General features: G+C 37.3%; 1 protein-coding gene and 1 non-coding gene across 2 annotated transcripts in view; both read left to right on the forward strand.

Moving 5' to 3' along the window:
• The window catches only part of CFAP47 (cilia and flagella associated protein 47), a 502,125-nt gene that overhangs the window by 277,475 nt on the left and 206,090 nt on the right, over window positions 1-18,560 (forward strand). Inside the window, exon 41 of the mRNA XM_054720946.1 lies at window positions 11,883-11,949. Coding sequence (XP_054576921.1) covers window positions 11,883-11,949 — 67 coding nt within the window. The remainder of the gene's footprint in view (window positions 1-11,882; window positions 11,950-18,560) is intronic.
• Window positions 16,409-16,485, forward strand: MIR9229D (microRNA mir-9229d). The gene has a single exon (NR_130535.2). It is a non-coding gene; the product is annotated as a microRNA mir-9229d (primary transcript).

Here is an 18,560-nt window from a genome sequence, read left to right on the forward strand (position 1 = left end):
TCTGATCCAGTCATCTGCTGATGGGCACCTAGGCTGTTTCCAAATCTTAGCTATTGAAAATTGTGCTGCTATGAACATAAGGGTGCATATATCCTTTCTGATTGGTGTTTCTAGTTTCTTCGGATATATTCCCAGGAGTGGGATTCCTGGGTCAAATGGGAGTTCCATTTTCAGTTTTTTGAGGAAACTCCATACTGTTCTCCACAGTGGCTGCACCAGTCTGCATTCCCACCAGCAGTGCACGAGGGTTCCTTTTTCTCCGCATCCTCGCCAACACTTGTCGTTTGTTGATTTGTTGATGATAGCCATTCTGACAGGTGTGAGATCGTACCTCATTGTTGTTTAGATTTGCATCTCTCAGATAATAAGTGACTTTGAGCATGTTTTCATGTGTCTCTTGGCCTTCCTTTTGTCTTCTTTTGAAAATATTCTGTTTAGGTCCGTTGCCCATTTTTTTATTGGATCATTTATCTTCCTTTTATTAAGTTGCATAAGCTGCCTGTAGATGTTGGAGATTATACCTTTATCAGTGATAGCATTTGCAAATATGTTCTCCCATGCAGTGGGCTTTCTTGTTGTTTTGTTGATGGTTTCTTTTGCTGTAAAAAAGGTTTTTATTTTGATGTAGTCCCGTTTGTTAATTTTCTCTTTAGCTTCCATTGCCCTAGGGGCAGTGTCAGTGAAGAAGTTCTTTTAGCATATGTCTGAGATTTTGTTGCCTGTGGATTCCTCTAGTATTTTTATGGTTTCCCGTCTTATGTTTAAGTCCTGTATCCATTTTGAGTTTATTTTTGTGTATGGTGAAAGTTGGTGATCTAGTTTCATTTTTTTGCATGTGTGTGTCCAATTTTTCCAACACCATTTATTGAAGAGACTGTCTTGACTCCATTGTATGTTCATGCCTCTTTTGTCAAATATTAATTGAGCATAGTGGTTTGGGTCGATATCTGGATTCTCTATTCTGTTCCATTGATCTATATGTCTGTTCTTGTGCCAGTACCAGGCTGTTTTGAGAACAGTGGCTTTGTAATACAGCTTGAAATCTGGTATTGAGATCCCTCCTATTTTATTCTTCTTTCTCAGGATTGCTGTGGCTATTCGGGGTCTTTTTTTATTCCAGATGTATTTTTGGAGAGTTAGGTGTGTGAAATATGCTGTTGGTATTTTGATGGGGAGTGCATTGAATCTGTAGATTGCTTTGGGTAGTATGGACATTTTAATGATGTTGATTCTACCAATCCATGAAGATGGTATGTTCTTCCATCTGTTTACGTCTTCCTCTATCTCTTTTTTCAGTGTCCTGTAGTTTTCCGCGTATAGGTCTTTTACCTCCTTAGTTAAGTTTATTCCTAGGTATCTTAATTTTTTTGGTGCGATGGTAAATGGGATTGCTTTTTTAGTCTCTCTTTCTGTAAGTTCACTATTGGTGTATAGAAATGCCATAGAATTCTTGGCGTTAATTTTGTATCCCGCTACATTGCCGAATTCATTTATTAAGTATATTAGTTTTTTTATGGAATCTTTTGGGTTTTTTATGTACAATATCATGTCATCTGCAAATAAGGACAGCTTCACTTCTTCTTTTCCAATTTGGATGCCTCTTATTTTTTTTTCTTGCCTAATTGTGATAGCTAATACTTCCAGTACTATGTCAAACAGGAATGGTGAGAGTGGTCATCCCTGTCTTGTTCCTGTTCTTAGGGGAAATGTTTTTAGTTTTTGTCCATTGAGTATGATGTTTGTTGTGGGTATATCATATATAGCTTTTATTATGTTGAGGTATGATCCTTCTATTTCCACCTTGTTGAGAGTTTTTATCAAGAAAGGGTGTTGGATTTTGTCAAATGCTTTTTCTGCATCTATTGATATGACTATGTGATTTTTATCTCTCAATTTGTTTATGTGATGTATCACAATTATTGATTTGCGGATATTGTACCATCCTTGCATTCCTGGGATAAGTCCTACTTGGTCATGATGTATGATCTTTCTGATGTATTGCTGGAGCCGATTTGCTAGGATTTTATTGAGGATTTTGGCATCTATGTTCATGAGGGATATTGGTCTGTAATTCTCTTTCATTGTGTTGTCTTTATCTGCTTTTGGTATTAGGGTGATGCTGGGTTCATAGAAGGAGACTGGAAGTGTTCCTTCCTCTTTAATTTTTTGGAATAGTTTGAGGAGGATAGGTTTTAGTTCTTCCTTGAAAGTTTGGTAAAACTCTCCTGTGAAGCCGTCTGGCCCTGGGCTTTTGTTTGCCGGAAGCGTTTTGATGACTGCTTCAATTTCTTCCATAGTTACTGGCCTGTTGAGCTGTTTAGATTCTTCTTGATTGAGTTTTGGAAGGTTGTATTTGTCTAGGAATATGTCCATTTCCTCCAGGTTGTCCAGTTTGTTGGAATAGAGTTGCTCATACTATTTTGTAACAATCCTTTGTATTTCGTCAGGGTCTGTTGTTATTTCACCTCTTTCATTTCTGATTTTGTTTATTTGGGTCCTCTCTCTTTTCTTCTTTGTGAGCCTGGCTAGAGGTTCATCAATCTTGTTTATCCTTTCAAAGAACCAGCTCTTGGTTTTGTTGATCTTTTGTATTGTTTCTTTGGTCTCTATGTCGTTTATCTCTGCTCTGATCTTTATTATTTCTTTCCTTCTGCTTATACTGGACTTTTCTTGTTGCTCTCTCTCTAACTCTTTGAGTTGTTGGGTTAGGTAATTTATTACCATTGTTTCTTTTTTTTTTTGCAGTAGGCTTGTAGAGCTATGAACTTCCCTCTCAGGACTGCTTTCGCTGTGTCCCATAGATTTTGGATTGTTTTGTTTTCATTGTCATTTGTTGCCATGATGTTTTTTATTTCTTCCTTGATGTCTTTGGTAACCCAGTCATTGTTTAATAGCATGCTGTTTTGTCTTCATGTGTTTGATTTCTTTGGGTTGTTTTTATTGTAGTTGATTTCCAGTTTTATGGCACTGTGATCTGAGAAGATGCTTGATATGATTTCTATCTTCTTGAATTTGGAGAGACTTTGCCTATGTCCTAACATATGGTCTATCTTTGAAAATGACCCATGTGCACTTGAGAAGAATGTATATTCTGTGGCTTTGGGGTGAAATATTCTGAAGATGTCGATTAATTCCATCTGGTCTAGTGAGTCATTTAGGATTGCTGTTTCTTTGCTGATTTTTTGTTTAGAGGATTTTTCCAATGGTGATAGTGGGGTATTGAAGTCTCCTACTATGATTGTATTGCTGTCAATCTCTCCTCTGATATCTTCCAGGAGTTTTTTAATGTATCTTGGTGCTCCTGTATTGGGTGCATATATGTTTACCAGAGTTATTTCTTCTTGTTGGATTGCTCCCTTTAGTATTATGAAGTGGTCTTCATTATTTCTTGTTATATCCTTCACTTTGAGATCTAATTTGTCAGATACAAGTATTTCTACCCGAGCTTTTTTTTCATTTCCATTCGTCTGGAAAACCTTTTTCCATCCTTTTATTCTCAGTCTGTATGCGTCCTTTTTTTTTTGAGGTGGGTTTCCTGTAGACAGCAGATATATGGGTTTTATTTTCTTATCCAATCTGTTACCCTGTGTCTTTTGATTGGGGCATTCAATCCATTTACATTTAAAGTTATTATTGATAGGTACTTAATTGTCACCATTTTTATTCTATACCCCTGTTTTCCCTCTTTGCTTCCTATTTCTTTCTTTCTTTCTTTCTTTCTTTCTTTCTTTCTTTCTTTCTTTCTTTCTTTCTTTCTTCCTTCTTTTTTTTTTTTTTTTTATAGCGGACCCTTTAGCATTTCTTGCATTGCTGGTTTGGTGGTGATAAACTCCCTTAGTCCCTTTTTGTCTGTGAGGCTCCTGATTTCACCTTCAATTTTGATTGATAGCCTTCCTGGGCACAGTATTCTTGGATTGAGACCCTTCCTTTGCTTGAGTTTGTATATTTCATGCCATTCCCTTCTGGCCTGATGAGTTTCTGTTGAGAAATCAGTTGCTAGTCTGATGGGGGTTCCTTTGTATGTAACTGTCTGTCTCTCTCTGGCCACTTTTAAGATTCTTACTTTCTCGTTGGTGTTTGCCAACTTAATTATAATGTGCCTTGGCGTCGGTCTTTTGGGGTTCATTTTGCTTGGAACTCTGTGAGCTTCTTGGACTTGTGTGGGTTTTTTCTTCCCTAAATCAGGGAAGTTTTCTGTTATTATTTCTTCAAACAGGTTTTCTATTCCTTGCTCCATTTCCTTTCCTTCTTGTACCCCTATTATCCTGATGTTGCTTTGTTTTTTGTTGTCCCGATGTTCCCTTAGGCTCTCCTCATACTTTCTAATTTTTGTTTCTAGAAGCTGTTTTAATTGGGTATTTTTTTCCATCTTGTCTTCTAGCTCACTTATGCGGTCCTCTGCTTCTTCTAGTCTACTCTTGATGCTTTCTATTGAGTTCTTTACAGCAGCAATGTCATTTTTCATTTCTTCTTGGTTCTTCTTCATTTCCTCTTGGTTCTTACTCATATTGTCGAATTTGTCTTCCATCCTTTTTAGCCACCTTATGACCATTTCTCTGAATTCTTTCTCTGATAGGTTGTTTGCCTCTAATTCGTTTACTTCCTTTTCTGGTGGTGACTGCTTTTCTTTCCTATGCGGGCTATTTCTTTGTCTCCCCATTGTCTCTCTTCTCCGGATGTCTGGTTATATAGTTCCCTCTCTCTTGCGTTGATTTAAAGGTACAAAATACAACACAACCAGGCACAACACACAAGGCACTGAATAGAATTGTATTCACGATATTAATACCTCCAATAAAGGTAACCACCAGAGAAAGACAAATTAGGGAATAGGAGTGGAAGAGGGAGAGTAAAAAGAAAAAAAAAAAAGAAAAAAAAAGAGTGTGAATCTGAACTTGGGAAACAAACAGAAAAAAAAAGAAAAGAAAAAAAAAAGTAAGAGAGACAAGTACAATACTAAGAAAAAAAAGTGGAACAAACTATATAGATGGGGAGTAAACTCTACTAGAACAACCATTAATCCCAGCAAATTCCAGCAACACCAGCCTGGAAATAAATACAAACTGCAACACCAATTAATATCAAATGAAGCAAGGGAAAACAAAAGTAAAAAACAAACAAAAACAAAGAAAACAAAAGAACCAACCAACCAAACAAAAAGAATAATCAAAACAATCTCATAAAAAAGCATAAAAATTCAATCTAATCAACATTCAAGCAAACAACAACAAAAGGCCAGAGAGAAAAATAATTTTTTTTAAGGTAGCATAGAGAGAGGTATGTTTGGATTTGGAGCAGGGGTTTGAGAATTAGATATATAAGTAGGGTGAAATTTTAGCAGAGGGTAAACTGAAAAAGTAGGGAAAATCTAAAGCCAGAAAGGGTTAAGATAAACAGGAGACCAAAAGGGGAAAGGTTAGGAGGAGAGTGATGGCAAAATGTTAGCATTGAGATAGGGTAAGGGAAAGATGCAAATAGAATGTATGACACTAATCCCAAAATAAAAGAAAGAGAAAATCAAATGACATTTTATAAAAAAGTAAAATAATAGTAATAAAAAAATTAGAATAAAAAATTTTAAAAAAATTGAAAAAAGAATTAAAAATTAAAAAATAGGAAGACTAAAACGTGCAGTAGCAGCTGTCATTCACTTCCTCTATTATTCTGTTTGGTATGCCTGTTTCCCAGTCTGGGTATTTCAGTTCAGCTTCGTTCCACTGCTCCTCAGTGTTGTAAGCCAGTCCTGCTTTTTAAGCCGGCCGTGTCTTAATTTCTCGTATTTATTTTTGATTACACCAAAGGCAATTAGCATTTCAGCCCCTGTGTGGCAGATTTTCTGAATTGACTTCCGGGCCTCTCTAGCTTTTTTTTTTTTTTTTCCCCCTCTATGGCACTCACTACCGGTTTGTGGAGGTGTGCACCTCAGAGCTGCCTCTCTGATCGTCACACCCAGCTCTCCTCCCCAGGTTCCGAAAAAACAACTTCCTCCTGCAGTCTTTCAGGGTTTTTCCACCCGGGTTTTCCTATGTATTGGGCTTAGTAATCAGAGTCGGAAAGAGCCCAAGTGTGCGGACAGTGGGTCTGTGCGCCAGACTAAGGAGCCTGCACTCCTTTGAAAATTCTTAGTCTGACCCTCCTCGTCAGATTAAAATGAGTTGCTTTCAAGAGGTTACTTCTGTTAGCAGCTCAGAAGACCCCCCTCCACATTCACGTATCACGGCAGCTCCAACTGCTGCCGATTTTTCTAGGCACAGTCCTCCCGGTTCCTGGCGGTCCTGCGGCTTGCGCGCTTCCCTCTCACCGCGGGGATTAGAAACCACACCTTATTTCAGGCGAAATCTGACCTTTCCGTGGTGCAGTGAAGAGTTCCTTTGAATCTGAATGTTTGCGCCGATAGGGGACCGGTGTTCTGGTGCTCACAGCTGTTCAGTGTTTGCAGTTGTCGCGGAAAGTCAGGTTTCCAATAAAATCCTCCTTTCCTTGCAAGATGGCGAGGCGCCTGGTGAGCCCGCAGCCCCGGGAGGAGACCCAGCCCCTGTCGGTGCTGCAAGGTCAGGGGAACCCTGCCCAGCACTCCCCCGCCTTCTCCTGGAGTTTAGCTGTCCCTTGGCTTGCCAATATACACTCCCCCTGCGAACCTCTGCTGCTCCTACTCTCCGCCCCAGGAACAGACTCCAAACACAACTCTATTCCGTCGCCATTTTTTCTCTGCTTTTATTATATTGAAGTACATTTCTTCTATACCTAATTTGTTGAGTTTTTTTTTTATCATGAAAGTATGTTGAATTTTGTTCAATGCTTCTTCTGCATCTATGGAGATGATTATATGATTTTTTGTTGTTAATCCTCATCCTCACTTGAGGATATTTTTTTCCTTTGATTTCCAGGTTTAGTGGAAGTAGGGTAGGGAGAGAGAAAGAGAGAAACATCAATGCAAGAGAGACACGAGTTTCATGCCCTTGCCCGGAATTGAATCCACAACCCTTCATTCTACAGGCCGACACTCTAATTACTGAGGCAAACCAGCCATGGCCAATTATATGATTTCGATCTTTCAAGCTACTCATGTGGTGTATCAAATTTATTGATTTCTGTATGTTGAATCATTCTTGCATCCCAGGTTAAATCTCAATTCACATTGGTGTATGATTCTTTCCATACACTGTTGAATTTGGTTTTCTTATATTTTGTTGAGGATTTTTTTGCATCAGTACTCATCGGAGATATTGGTCTTTAATTTTCTTTTTCTTTTTTTTTTAATATATATATATTTTATTGATTTTTTTACAGATAGGAAGGGAGAGGGATAGAGAGTTAGAAACATCGATCATCTGCCTCCTGCACACCCCCTACTAGGGATGTGCCCGCAACCAAGGTACATGCCCTTGGCCAGAATCGAACCTGGGACCCTTCAGTCCGCAGGCTGATGCTCTATCCACTGAGCCAAACCGGCTAGGGCTGTAATTTTCTTGTAGTATCTTTTTCTGGCTTTGCTCTCAGGGTAATGCTGATCTTTAAAATGAGTTTGAATGTGTCTACCATTAAAAAATGTGTCTCTTCCTTTACAGTTACTTTTTTAAAATTTCTATATTTGGTATTCATGTAGCCATTCTGGCTTTCTTATAGTTGTATGCTTGATATACATTTTTTTATTATTTTGCTCTGTTTGTATCTTTGAATTTAAAGTGTGTCTCTTATAAAGAGCATATAGTTGGATCTTGTTTTGCTTTATTATTTTTAGACTAGAGGCCCGGTGCATGAAATTCATGCACGGTTATGGTCCTTAGGCCTGGCCTGCAATCAGGGTTATCTTCCCCAGCTGCCCACTGATGGCCCCACCCCCACCGCCACCCACCCCCGGTTCCCTGTTTGCCATGAGGTAATCAGAGCCTGCTGGCTGGGGGAAGGACCAAGAGGTCGGCCATTCCCACCTGCTCACTGGCCCAGCCCATGCCACAGGTTGCCCTCTGTGTGGGGTAACTGGCAGGGTGGGAGCCTTGGCCTCACACCACCCATGTCCCCCACCACCCACCCTCGGTTCCCCATTTGCCATCGAGAGATCAGAACCTTCCGGCTGGGGAAAGGAACCAAGAGGTGGTCAGTGCACCTCATAGTGACTGGTCAAGTTGTTGTTCTGGTCATTCCACCATTATGGTCAATTTGCATATTACCCTCTTATTATATAGGATATGGTCTTATGATCATTGCCTTTTGATTAAGTTGTTTAATGCATTGACATTTATGTTATTATCGACATAGTTGGAGTTAAATCTGCCAGTTTCCTCTTGTTTTTCTATACACTTCATGTCTATTTTTTGTTCATATGTGCTGCCACGACTGCTTTATTTTATATTAAGTGAATATTTACTAATGCAGCATTTTAACTTTTAATGACTTATGAAATGCATATTTGGAGTTTTGTTTAAAATTAAAGGTTAAAGAAAGTGATGCATCTTTTACCAGGAAGCATACACTGTATATTTTTTGGAATGCTAGCAGCTATTGATGCTCAATGAGTACATCCATTATTTATTGGGGTTGCAAAATGGTGATATTCTATTTATATCATTTATGAAATATGTTTGTTGGAATATTTTATAAAGAGGACTTCCCATCATTTATTTGTTTATCCAATGGTGAAGTTCCTATAAGAAAAGTAAGATAAACATTTAATTCTTTTTCTCTTGTTTTATCATTTGACCCTGTTCATCCATTTCTCCCACCCAGGCACCCCCCACCTCTGAGAACCACCAATCTGCTCTCTGTATCTTTGAGCTGGATTTTTGTTTTGTTTAGATTTCATACATAAGAGAGTTCATATAGTATTTGTCTTTCTATGTCTGACTTATTTCACTTAGTATAATGCCTTCAAATTCCATCCATATTGTCACAAATGGCAAGATTTCATCTTTTTGGGGTTTGTTTTTTTACCCATATCCTCACCCCACTCCCCTTCGGCAACCATTAGCATGTTCTTTATATTTTTGGATCTGTTTTTGTTTTGTTTTGCTTATTCATTTGCTTTGTGTAATTTTTTTTTTTTTTTTAGATTCCACATATAGGTGAATTAATAAGGTCTTTAGATTTCTCTGTCTTACGTATTTTACTTAGCATAATACCCTCTAGGTCAGCGATGGGTAACCTTTTGAGCTTGGTATGTCAAACTTCGCCAAAAAACTGAGCATAACTCGGGTAGTGTGTCACTTTGAGGAAAAAACATTATTTCGCGATATTTATAGTTTAAATAACATAAATGTTTCATCCTCGGCATGCGGCCGCCTCAGCGGCCGCGTGTCATCAGAAATGGCACTGACATGCGTGTCAGAGGTTCGCCATCACTGCTCTAGATACATCCTTTTCTTTGTGGAGTAATATTTCATTGTGTATATATACCACCATTTATTCATCTGTTCATCTATCTACAGACACCTAGGTTGTTTCCATATTTGGGGCATCCTATATAATAAAGAGATAATATGCTAATTAGATCAAACAGCCGAATGACCTTCCAGATGATCTTCCGGACAAAGCCAGGGCTGTGAGGGCAGCCAAGGCTGTGAGGGGCTGCGAGGGCCGGCCGAGAAAGCTGGGGCTGCGAGGGCCCAGCCCCTTGCACGAATTTTGTGCATCGAGCTCTAGTTGTAAATAATGCTGCAATGAACATAGGGGTACAAATATCTTTTGGAATTAGTGTTTTTGTTTTCTCTGGATAAATACCCTAAACTGGTAGTGCTAGGTAGTATGACAGCTCTATTTATAAAATGTTGAGGAGCCTTCAAACTGCTTTTTATAATAGCTGCACCATTTTACAATTCCATCAACAATGAGCAAGGTTTTTCTTTTTTCCACATCCTCATCAGCACTTGTTATTCCATATTTTGATAATAACCATTCTAATAGCTGTGAGGTGTTATCTCATTGTGGTTTTGATTTGCATTTCCCTTATGATTACTGATGTACCTGTTGGCCATCTGTATGTTTTCTTTGAAAAAAAGTTTTTTTCAGATGTGTGTGTGTGTGTGTGTGTTTTGCTATTGAGTTGAGTTATTTTTATATTTTTGACATTAGTCCCTTATTAGATATAGAATTACAAATGTTTTCTCCCATTCTGTAGGCTGCTTTTTCATTTTGTTGTGCAGAAGTCTTTTAGTTTGATATAGTCCCACTTGTTTATTTTTGTTTTTGCTATTTTTGCTTTTGGTGTCATATTAAAATATTTTCCCAGAACTGTGTCAAGGAGCTTAACATCTATGTTTTCTTCTTAAAATGTTTTGGTTTCAGGTCTTACATTCAAGTATTTCATCCATTTTTAGTTAATTTTTATGTATGGTGTAATTTGGTGGTCAAGTTTTATTATTTTGCATGTGACTTTCCAGTTTCCCCACACCATTTATTTTAGAGACACCTTTCTCAATTGTATATTCTTGTCTTCTTTGTCATACATTATTGACCATATATGCATGAATTTATTTCTGGGCCCTCTATTCTGTTCCATTGATTTATATGTCCTCTTTTATGCCCATACCATGCTGTTTTAGTTACTATAGCTTTGTAATACTGTTTGAAATCAGGGAGTATAATGGTTCCAGCTCTGTTCACCCACCCTGTATTTCAAACTGCTTTTTTTTCCTTTCTCTTTTTTAATTTCCATTTGGTAATTCTATGGTGGTCAGTTTAATGGTGTACTGTGTATGTTTGAGACTGTGTATGTTTGAGACTGTGTTTTCTTTATTATAATTTTTCTCTCTCTCTTCTTTAGATTGCATAATCTCTATCAACTTTCAAGTTTGTTTATTATTTTTTTCCTGCCAGTTCAAATCTACTGTTGAGCCTCTCTAGTGATTTTTTTCATATGTTTCATTGTAGTTTCCATTTCCAGAATTTCCATTTTGTTCTTTTATTAATTTCAGTCTCTTTGTTTTATGTTCTCTATTTGATGTTTTTCTGTTCTTTAGAATTAATCATTTTATTCTACCTATTTTCAAGTGCACTGGTTCTTTTACCACCTCAAACCTGCTTTTAAGGCCCTCTAGTGATTTTTTATTTCAGATAATTTACTTTTTAAGTGTGGAATTTATAATTGGTTCTATTGTATAATCTCTCTTTATTGATATTTTTTATTTGGTGAGACATCATTGTCTCTCATAGGTGGTGTTGAAGATCTTTGACATATTTGGGGGATCTAACAAGCTACTGCAACCCTGCATATGGGCATCTGGACCCCCAGATATTTCTTTTATGTTTTGGCTGGCTCATATCTGTTACAACTGGTATAGCAGCCTTAGGTACAAGTGCTACTGACTGTTTTCAACAAACATTCAGGTGATATGTGTTTTCCTTTGAGTTGGGTCAAATAAAGACAGCACTGAGTCAACTGAATTTTTCTAGGGAGCTGCAAGACAGGTTAAAACAGTAGCCATACTCAGAAATGGGACTTTTTTGAAGATCTCCAATGTCAGTCTGTCCCCTCATGTGCCTACTCCCAAAAGAAACATTTCTATTTTTTGGAAATAAGATTAGAATTTATTAAATGTATACAACTCTAACAATGCATGAAGGCCAATGTGTGATTTCCTCTTTGTTTCTGGAATATAATTTGGGTAGTCATTTATGTTCAAAATTTCCTTGCTATGAGAATTTAGTGATGCCTTTCATTATAAAATAATATTATTTTTTACATATTTCCATTCCAGATTTTTCCACTCTTTCTTATATATGTGTTTTAAGTTGTAGAATGAGAACTCATGGACTTTTTAAACTATAATTTATTCTGATTCTAATTATATTTTATGAATGATAAAAAATTTTAAAAGAATATTTTGTGGTCATCTGAATTTTGTTATAGTAGAATCCAGAATAATTCCTTTATTTCTTTATTTTAGTGCCATTTTGGTGGAATCCTCAACATTTATCTGCTTTACATCCCAATTAAATGCATCTGGACATTCTGTTCACTTCAAAACCAAGGGGTAAATATATACACATTTTATGCTAATAATTATTTGAGGAAAGATTCTGAGAAATTTAAGTAAACATGTTATGTAATTCAATAACATTTTTCATTTATTTGAAATATTTAATTTATGTTTAACTATATATATATATATAATTTATACTTTTCTAATTCTCTTATGTGGTATAGGTTTATGTGCATGAAAATAGAATAAATATGTGCATGACTAAATACAGTGGATTCTCATTAATCATAGTAATTATGCTCTATAAAATTCCTGAAAACATTCAATTAGTGAATACTGAACCATTATATATCACCACATACATTATAATCATTAATCATAAAAAAGAACCCTTTCTGATAGATTCCACTTTCTTTACACAAAGAAAATGATGTTCAGAAGTTTTAAATAACTTGTCTCCAGCTGTGCCAGTAACAGGTTCCAAGGAAGGGTGTCATATCCTGTCCACCTGGCCCCAGAACTGGAGCTTCTTGCACCTCTGTACTGCCCTCTATGGTCTCCATCCTCTTGTCATCTGTGTATGAAAACTGACACAAAGAGGCCCAGTGTCACCTTATTTGACCTCAGCTGGGAATTTGTGTGACCAGTGACTGGAACATTTTGTCACTCTGCACATGTCCACAAACTGCTATTAAAGCACGTTGAATATTGATTTTGTGGTTACAAATCAATTTTAGCAAGGAGGTGAGTTTGCAAATAATGGAATTCATGGATAATGAGGATTGACTGTATTTAAGTTTATTCCACCTATGATATTGTTTTATGAGGTTTGTATTTAGTTTAGAATGAAATATTAACTTCTGAATAGAGAAGCAGATTTTTTTTAAGTTAGATTGCTTTATATTTCTCATCCGTTAAACTACATTGACGCTTCAATATCCAAATTTGAACTGTGTGGGTTCACTTATATTGTTAAGTGTATTTTTAAAAATAAATATTGTTAAGTGTGTTTTCTCTTCCTTATGATTTTCTTAATTACATTTTCTTTTCTCTAGCTTACTTTATTGTAAGAACACAGTATATAATATATATAACACAAAATATATGTTAATCAATTGTTTATGCTATTGGGAAGGCTTTTGCTCAGAAGTCTATTAGTAGTTAAGTTTTTTGTGGGAGTCAAAAGTTACATATGGATTTTCAACTGGCGGGGGGGGGGGCACTGTCATTGGCACCCTAACTACCATGTTGTTTAAGATCAACTATCTATACTAATAAAAGAATAAGATGAAAATTGACCATACCTTCACGATGCCCACCAGCCAATCAGGAGTTAGTATGCAAATTAACCCAACAAAGATGGCAGGTTAATTTGCATATGCAGGCGCCGAGCTGCTGGGGGCTACAGTTGTTCTGCACCACCCCCGCTGCTCCGGGCCTCTGGGAAGCGTGGGAAGGCGGAAAGGCAGCTCCGGGCAGAGCGAAGGTGGTGCCAGCAGTGAGGGGAAGGAAGGCCCGTTCTTACACAAATCTTCTTGCATTGGGCCTCTAGTATAGAATAAATATTTAAAATAAAGTAGAATAAAAACAATGTTGCCAAGATTAATAAATGTCAGATGGAAAGAAAATGATGCAGATGTCTATTAATGAAATGCATTCACCTTTGTCTCCGTGTAATGCTTGAGGGCATCACTGTCATTCTTTTAGATGCATTAAAATCCCGAGAGGCAAGGATTTGGCCATGTTGATACCATAGGAATTCCCAATGTCAAAGTTATCAGAAACCATGAAAGAGATTGTACAGATCTTGCTTCGATAAAAGTGAATATAGATTAGTTTTAAAAGTGAATTATACTTAAGCCAATAATTTTAGATTATAAGAATTGAATTTATTATAAAACATTTAATTTTTATTGGTTTTTCTTTGAGAAAATTGTTAAAGAAAATTTCATTTTTGTTTTACTGCATTTGCTTTATTGAATGCTGATTTCATGCTTAACTAAGGCATTCAGAGTCATCCTTCACATTTGTTGTGAACAATAAAATATGAATTAATCCATTAACTATAAGATAACATATTTATAGATATAAGAATAGAATATTGTAGGCATTTTATGTTAATTTCTTTGTAGTATGAAATGCTAGTATTGCTAAAAAAATAACATTAGGAAACATTTCTTCTAGATTTTAATCTTTTCAGTCCCTTGTTTCTTGATTAAGAGCTGATTTGTGATCATAGATTTTGCCAGAATTACATTGAAATAATTTCTTCACATTAATTGCAAGATATATTATAGTATTACATATTAAACTATAGCCAGGTCTCAAAGCATTGCTATAAGTATCTTTGAGCACAAATAACTCAAAGTTGGATCAGTTTAATAAACAGCAAAATTGAGTAAAACATTTTGTTATGCTTCTCAAATAAAAAACAAAGTGTGATGAACAAGTATGGAAGGATATATCATTTAATTTTGGAAGGAAACTTTGGAAATGCTCCTTCAAAATAATTGCCATTTTAGGATGAAGTACAGCTTAAGAAATATGTCTACTGTAGTCTCAAATATTACTGATCATTCTTTCTCATATAGTTTCTTTCATTTGTATTTGTAATACTGTGCTTTCTTAGTTCTTCTCACAAGCCTTTCTGTGAGAAAAGAAACAAAGATGCAATGACTCTGGAGTGTTGTGTCAGGGAGAACATAATCCAACATGAAGTTTTCAGGCTTCTGCAGATTGACTCTCAAAGAATAACGCAGAGCCATTGGTTTAAAGAATTGAGGGCTTACTGTGCACCTCTGTGAAGATTGTCTCCCACATTAAAGGCAAAGTTAGGACTTATAAAGGCAAAAGCCACACTATTTATCAAGGAGAAGGTCTGGTATTTGAGTTATTCCAGCATTGGCATGGACTGAATGCTCACCCCCAAGTTTATATGTTGAGTTGTGATAGAAGGATCTCAAGTTCACCAAAAGCCTGTTGTATTGTTCTGATAATTCTTTTTAAATATACTTTCTTTTTTATTGAATAAATATTTATTGTTCAGATTATTACAATTGTTCCTCTTTTCCCCCCCATAGGTCCCCTCCACCAGGTTCCTACCCCACCACATGCCCTTAGCCCACCCCCACTGTCCTCGTCCATAGGTGTAAGATCTTTGTCCAATCTCTTCCTGCACCCCCACACCCCCTCCCCCCTGAGAATTGTCAGTCCACTCTCTATCTATGCCCCTGATTCTATTATATTCACCAGTTTCTTCTGTTCTTCAGACTTTTTATTCACTTGATTTTTAGATTCACTTGTTGATAGATATGTATTTGTTGTCACTTTGTTGTTCATAATTTTTAACTTTACCTTTTCCTCCCTCTTCTTAGAGAATACCCTTCAGCATTTCATATAATACTGGTTTGGCGGTGATGAATTCCTTTAGCTTTTTCTTATCTATGAAGCTCTTTATCTGACCTTCAATTCTGAATGATAACTTTGCTGGGTATAGTAATCTTGGTTGTAAGTTCTTGCTATTCATCACTTTGTATATTTCTTGCCATTCCCTTCTGGCCTGCATAGTTTCTGTTGAGAAATCAGCTGACAGTCATATGGGTACTCTCTTGTAGGTAACTAACTGTTTTTCTCTTGCTGCTTTTAATATTCTCTCTTTGTCCCTTGGCATTTTAATTATGATGTGTCTTGGTGTGGTCCTCTTTAGATTCCTCTTGTTTGGGGTTATCTGCGCTTCTTGGACTTGTAAGTCTATTTCTTTCACCAAGTAGGGGAAGTTTTCCGTCATTATTTCTTCAAATATGTTTTCAATATCTTGCTCTCTCTCTTCTTCTGGCACACCCATAATTCGGATGTTGGTATACTTGAAGTTGTCCCAGAAGCTCCTTACACTATCTTCATACTTTTGGATTCTTTTTTCTTTTTGCTTTTCTGGTTGAGTGTTTTTTTGCTTCTTCGCATTTTAATTATTTGACTTGATTCTTGGGATCCTCTAGTCTGCTGTTGGATCTCTGTATATTATTCTTTATTTCAGTCAGTGTATGCTTAATTTCTGATTGGTCCTTTTTCATATCCTTGCAGGTCTCACTAAATTTCTCAGAGGTTTCTAGAAGATTCTTGAGTAACCTTATAACTATGGTTTTGAACTCTATATCCAGTCTTTTGCTTTCTTCCATTTCTTTAATTTGTGACATGTTTCTTTGTCTCCACATTTTGGCTGCTTCCCTGTGTTTGTTTCTATGTACTGGGTAGCTGCTAAGTCTCCTTGAGTTGATAGAGTGGCTTTGTGTGCTAGGTGTCCTATAGGGCCCAGTGGCTCAGCCTCCCCAGTCACCTGAGGTGGGCGCTCTTGGTGCACTCCTTTGTGGGCTGTTTGCACAATTTTGTTGTAGTTAACCCTTGATTGCTGTTGGTATCATGGGAGGAATTGACCTCCAGGCCAGTTGTCTGTGATGACCAGCTGTGTCTACACTGGAAGATCTTTTGCACAGGAGACACCCTTATGGGGCAGGACTTGCTTCAGTAGGGCTTTGGTGCTCACTGAGTCTTCCCCTTGAGTGTGTCTCTTATGGATGTGAAGATTTGTAATCTGATATGGTTTCACTCTGACCACTGGGTACACTGGCTCTAGGATCTCCAAAGAGGTGCAAGGTCAGCCACTGTCTGGTGCCGCCCAGCAGGAGCTACAGAGACATCTGCAGATTCCTCCTATTTGTATGGGGTTTAGAACTGCCCAGATGAGGCCCAGCTGTGAAGCAAGGCTGCTGCTGCTGCCAGGTAGTGGGCTTTCTTTTGGAATCTCTGGGCTTCTCTGACCCAGTTGCAGTTTGTTTTAGGCAAAAGGACAGGCCATTCATATGCAAAAGCCGATGCACACAGCTTGGGTGGGGTTGTAAATTGGGTAGGGCAGCGTCTCTGGAAATCACCAGGGCAGATCAAACAGCAATGACTGCCCTGAACTAGAGAAGTCCCTGGTTCTCAGCGTCCCGTGCCCCCGTGCAGGAACAATGATCGCTTGCAAGCACCTCTAAGAGTAAGTCACCCTTGCATTCCTTCCCAATGCCAGACAGTCCAGTTTCTCCCCATATGTGCCTGGGTCCCCCATAATCTTGCCCAGAACTGGCATTCAGAGCAAGCGGGAGCTTGTATCTCCCTCCCAGTTTAAAGAGCAGCACATCCAGGACCCAGCACTTTCTGTGCCTCCGCACCTCTTACTAATCTCAATGAGCTTTTTTCACCTCTCTAGTTGTGTAACTTCCACTCAGCCAGCTTTCCCGGGTTTCTGGGTGGTAGTTGTTCTGCCGTTTAGTTGTGGTTTTGATGTGGTTGTAAGAGGCAGCAAGTATAGGTGATTATCTATGCCACCATCTTGGTTTCTCTCGGTTCTGATAATTCTGATGAGATTTATTAGAAGCAGTTAATGTAACTTCTTCTTATGGGGTCCTGACTACTTGATATATAACACCTCCAGGTTCCAGTTCATGGGGCAGGCATATCTTTATTCACTTTCTCAAGGATCAGCTAAAATAGCCAGAATTCCAACAATCAAATCCACTTTTCAGGCAGCCAAAAAGTGGAAGCATAAGGATAAGAGTGTGCCCTTTCTTTGTTAGGGAAACTTCCCAGAAATATCACACAGTACTTGTCTTTGTATGCCTTTGGCCACATCATATAAAGTGAATGAACCTAGCTAGAAGGAAGACTGAGAAACTTACCTTCTCTACATACACATCCAAATAAAGTGAGAATTTTTTAAGTGAGGAAAGGGCCAATGTTTATTGGGATTGGCAACTAACAATTTCCACCATGAGGAGACACAGAAGAGACTCACTTTATCTCTAGATAGCACAAAGTTATCTAATATTTTATCAATCTGGCTTAATTGTCATAATGAGGTATTTTGATCTTTAAATGTCTTAATACAATAATAGTTAATAATCTTATACATACTGTTTTTCTTAAAGCTCTTCCTAATGTTTGTCTTGTATAGATTTGTAGGCAGATAAAATTTAAGAACATGCATTTCAAACTGTGACCAGAAAAGAAGTGTGGTATACTATCTCTGTGATTAACTTTAGTATGTAACAGACCATATAATAAGCATTACATTGTTTCAATAAAACTCTGGTCTGCTCTCCAGGTTTAATTATAAAGGTAACATAATGAGACAAGAAAAGGTTTTTAAAAATCTCCTTAAACTATCTGTATTTTTAGAGCTTTTTATAGATATCCTTATATTCCTTTTTATGCACATTGTAATATTACACTTCTATCGTAGTGGTAATCTGATGGCATAAATATATATATATATATAATCTTTTCCAAGTGGTAGCATTAATTCCAGTGAACAATTATTCTTATTCCTTTCCCTGCCACAATTATTAGAGAAGTGCATATAGGATATCTGAGTGCACCCTCACCACCTAGGATGGGCATGTAATATGACCAATAAATGAACTATTGTGCTAATCCACTGAGATATGGGATTGTTATTACAACATGATCTAGCTTATACTAACTAATACTCCTCCTCAGAGTCACTTCAGTCAGTATCTCCCCAAATAATAAATGTTGTCTTATCAAATGAGCAACAAAGTGCTGACATTATCATTCAGGCGGTATAAAAACAATAGACTCACCTAT

The sequence above is a fragment of the Eptesicus fuscus genome, chromosome 1 (assembly GCF_027574615.1).
Source record: "Eptesicus fuscus isolate TK198812 chromosome 1, DD_ASM_mEF_20220401, whole genome shotgun sequence".
Taxonomy (NCBI): domain Eukaryota; kingdom Metazoa; phylum Chordata; class Mammalia; order Chiroptera; family Vespertilionidae; genus Eptesicus; species Eptesicus fuscus.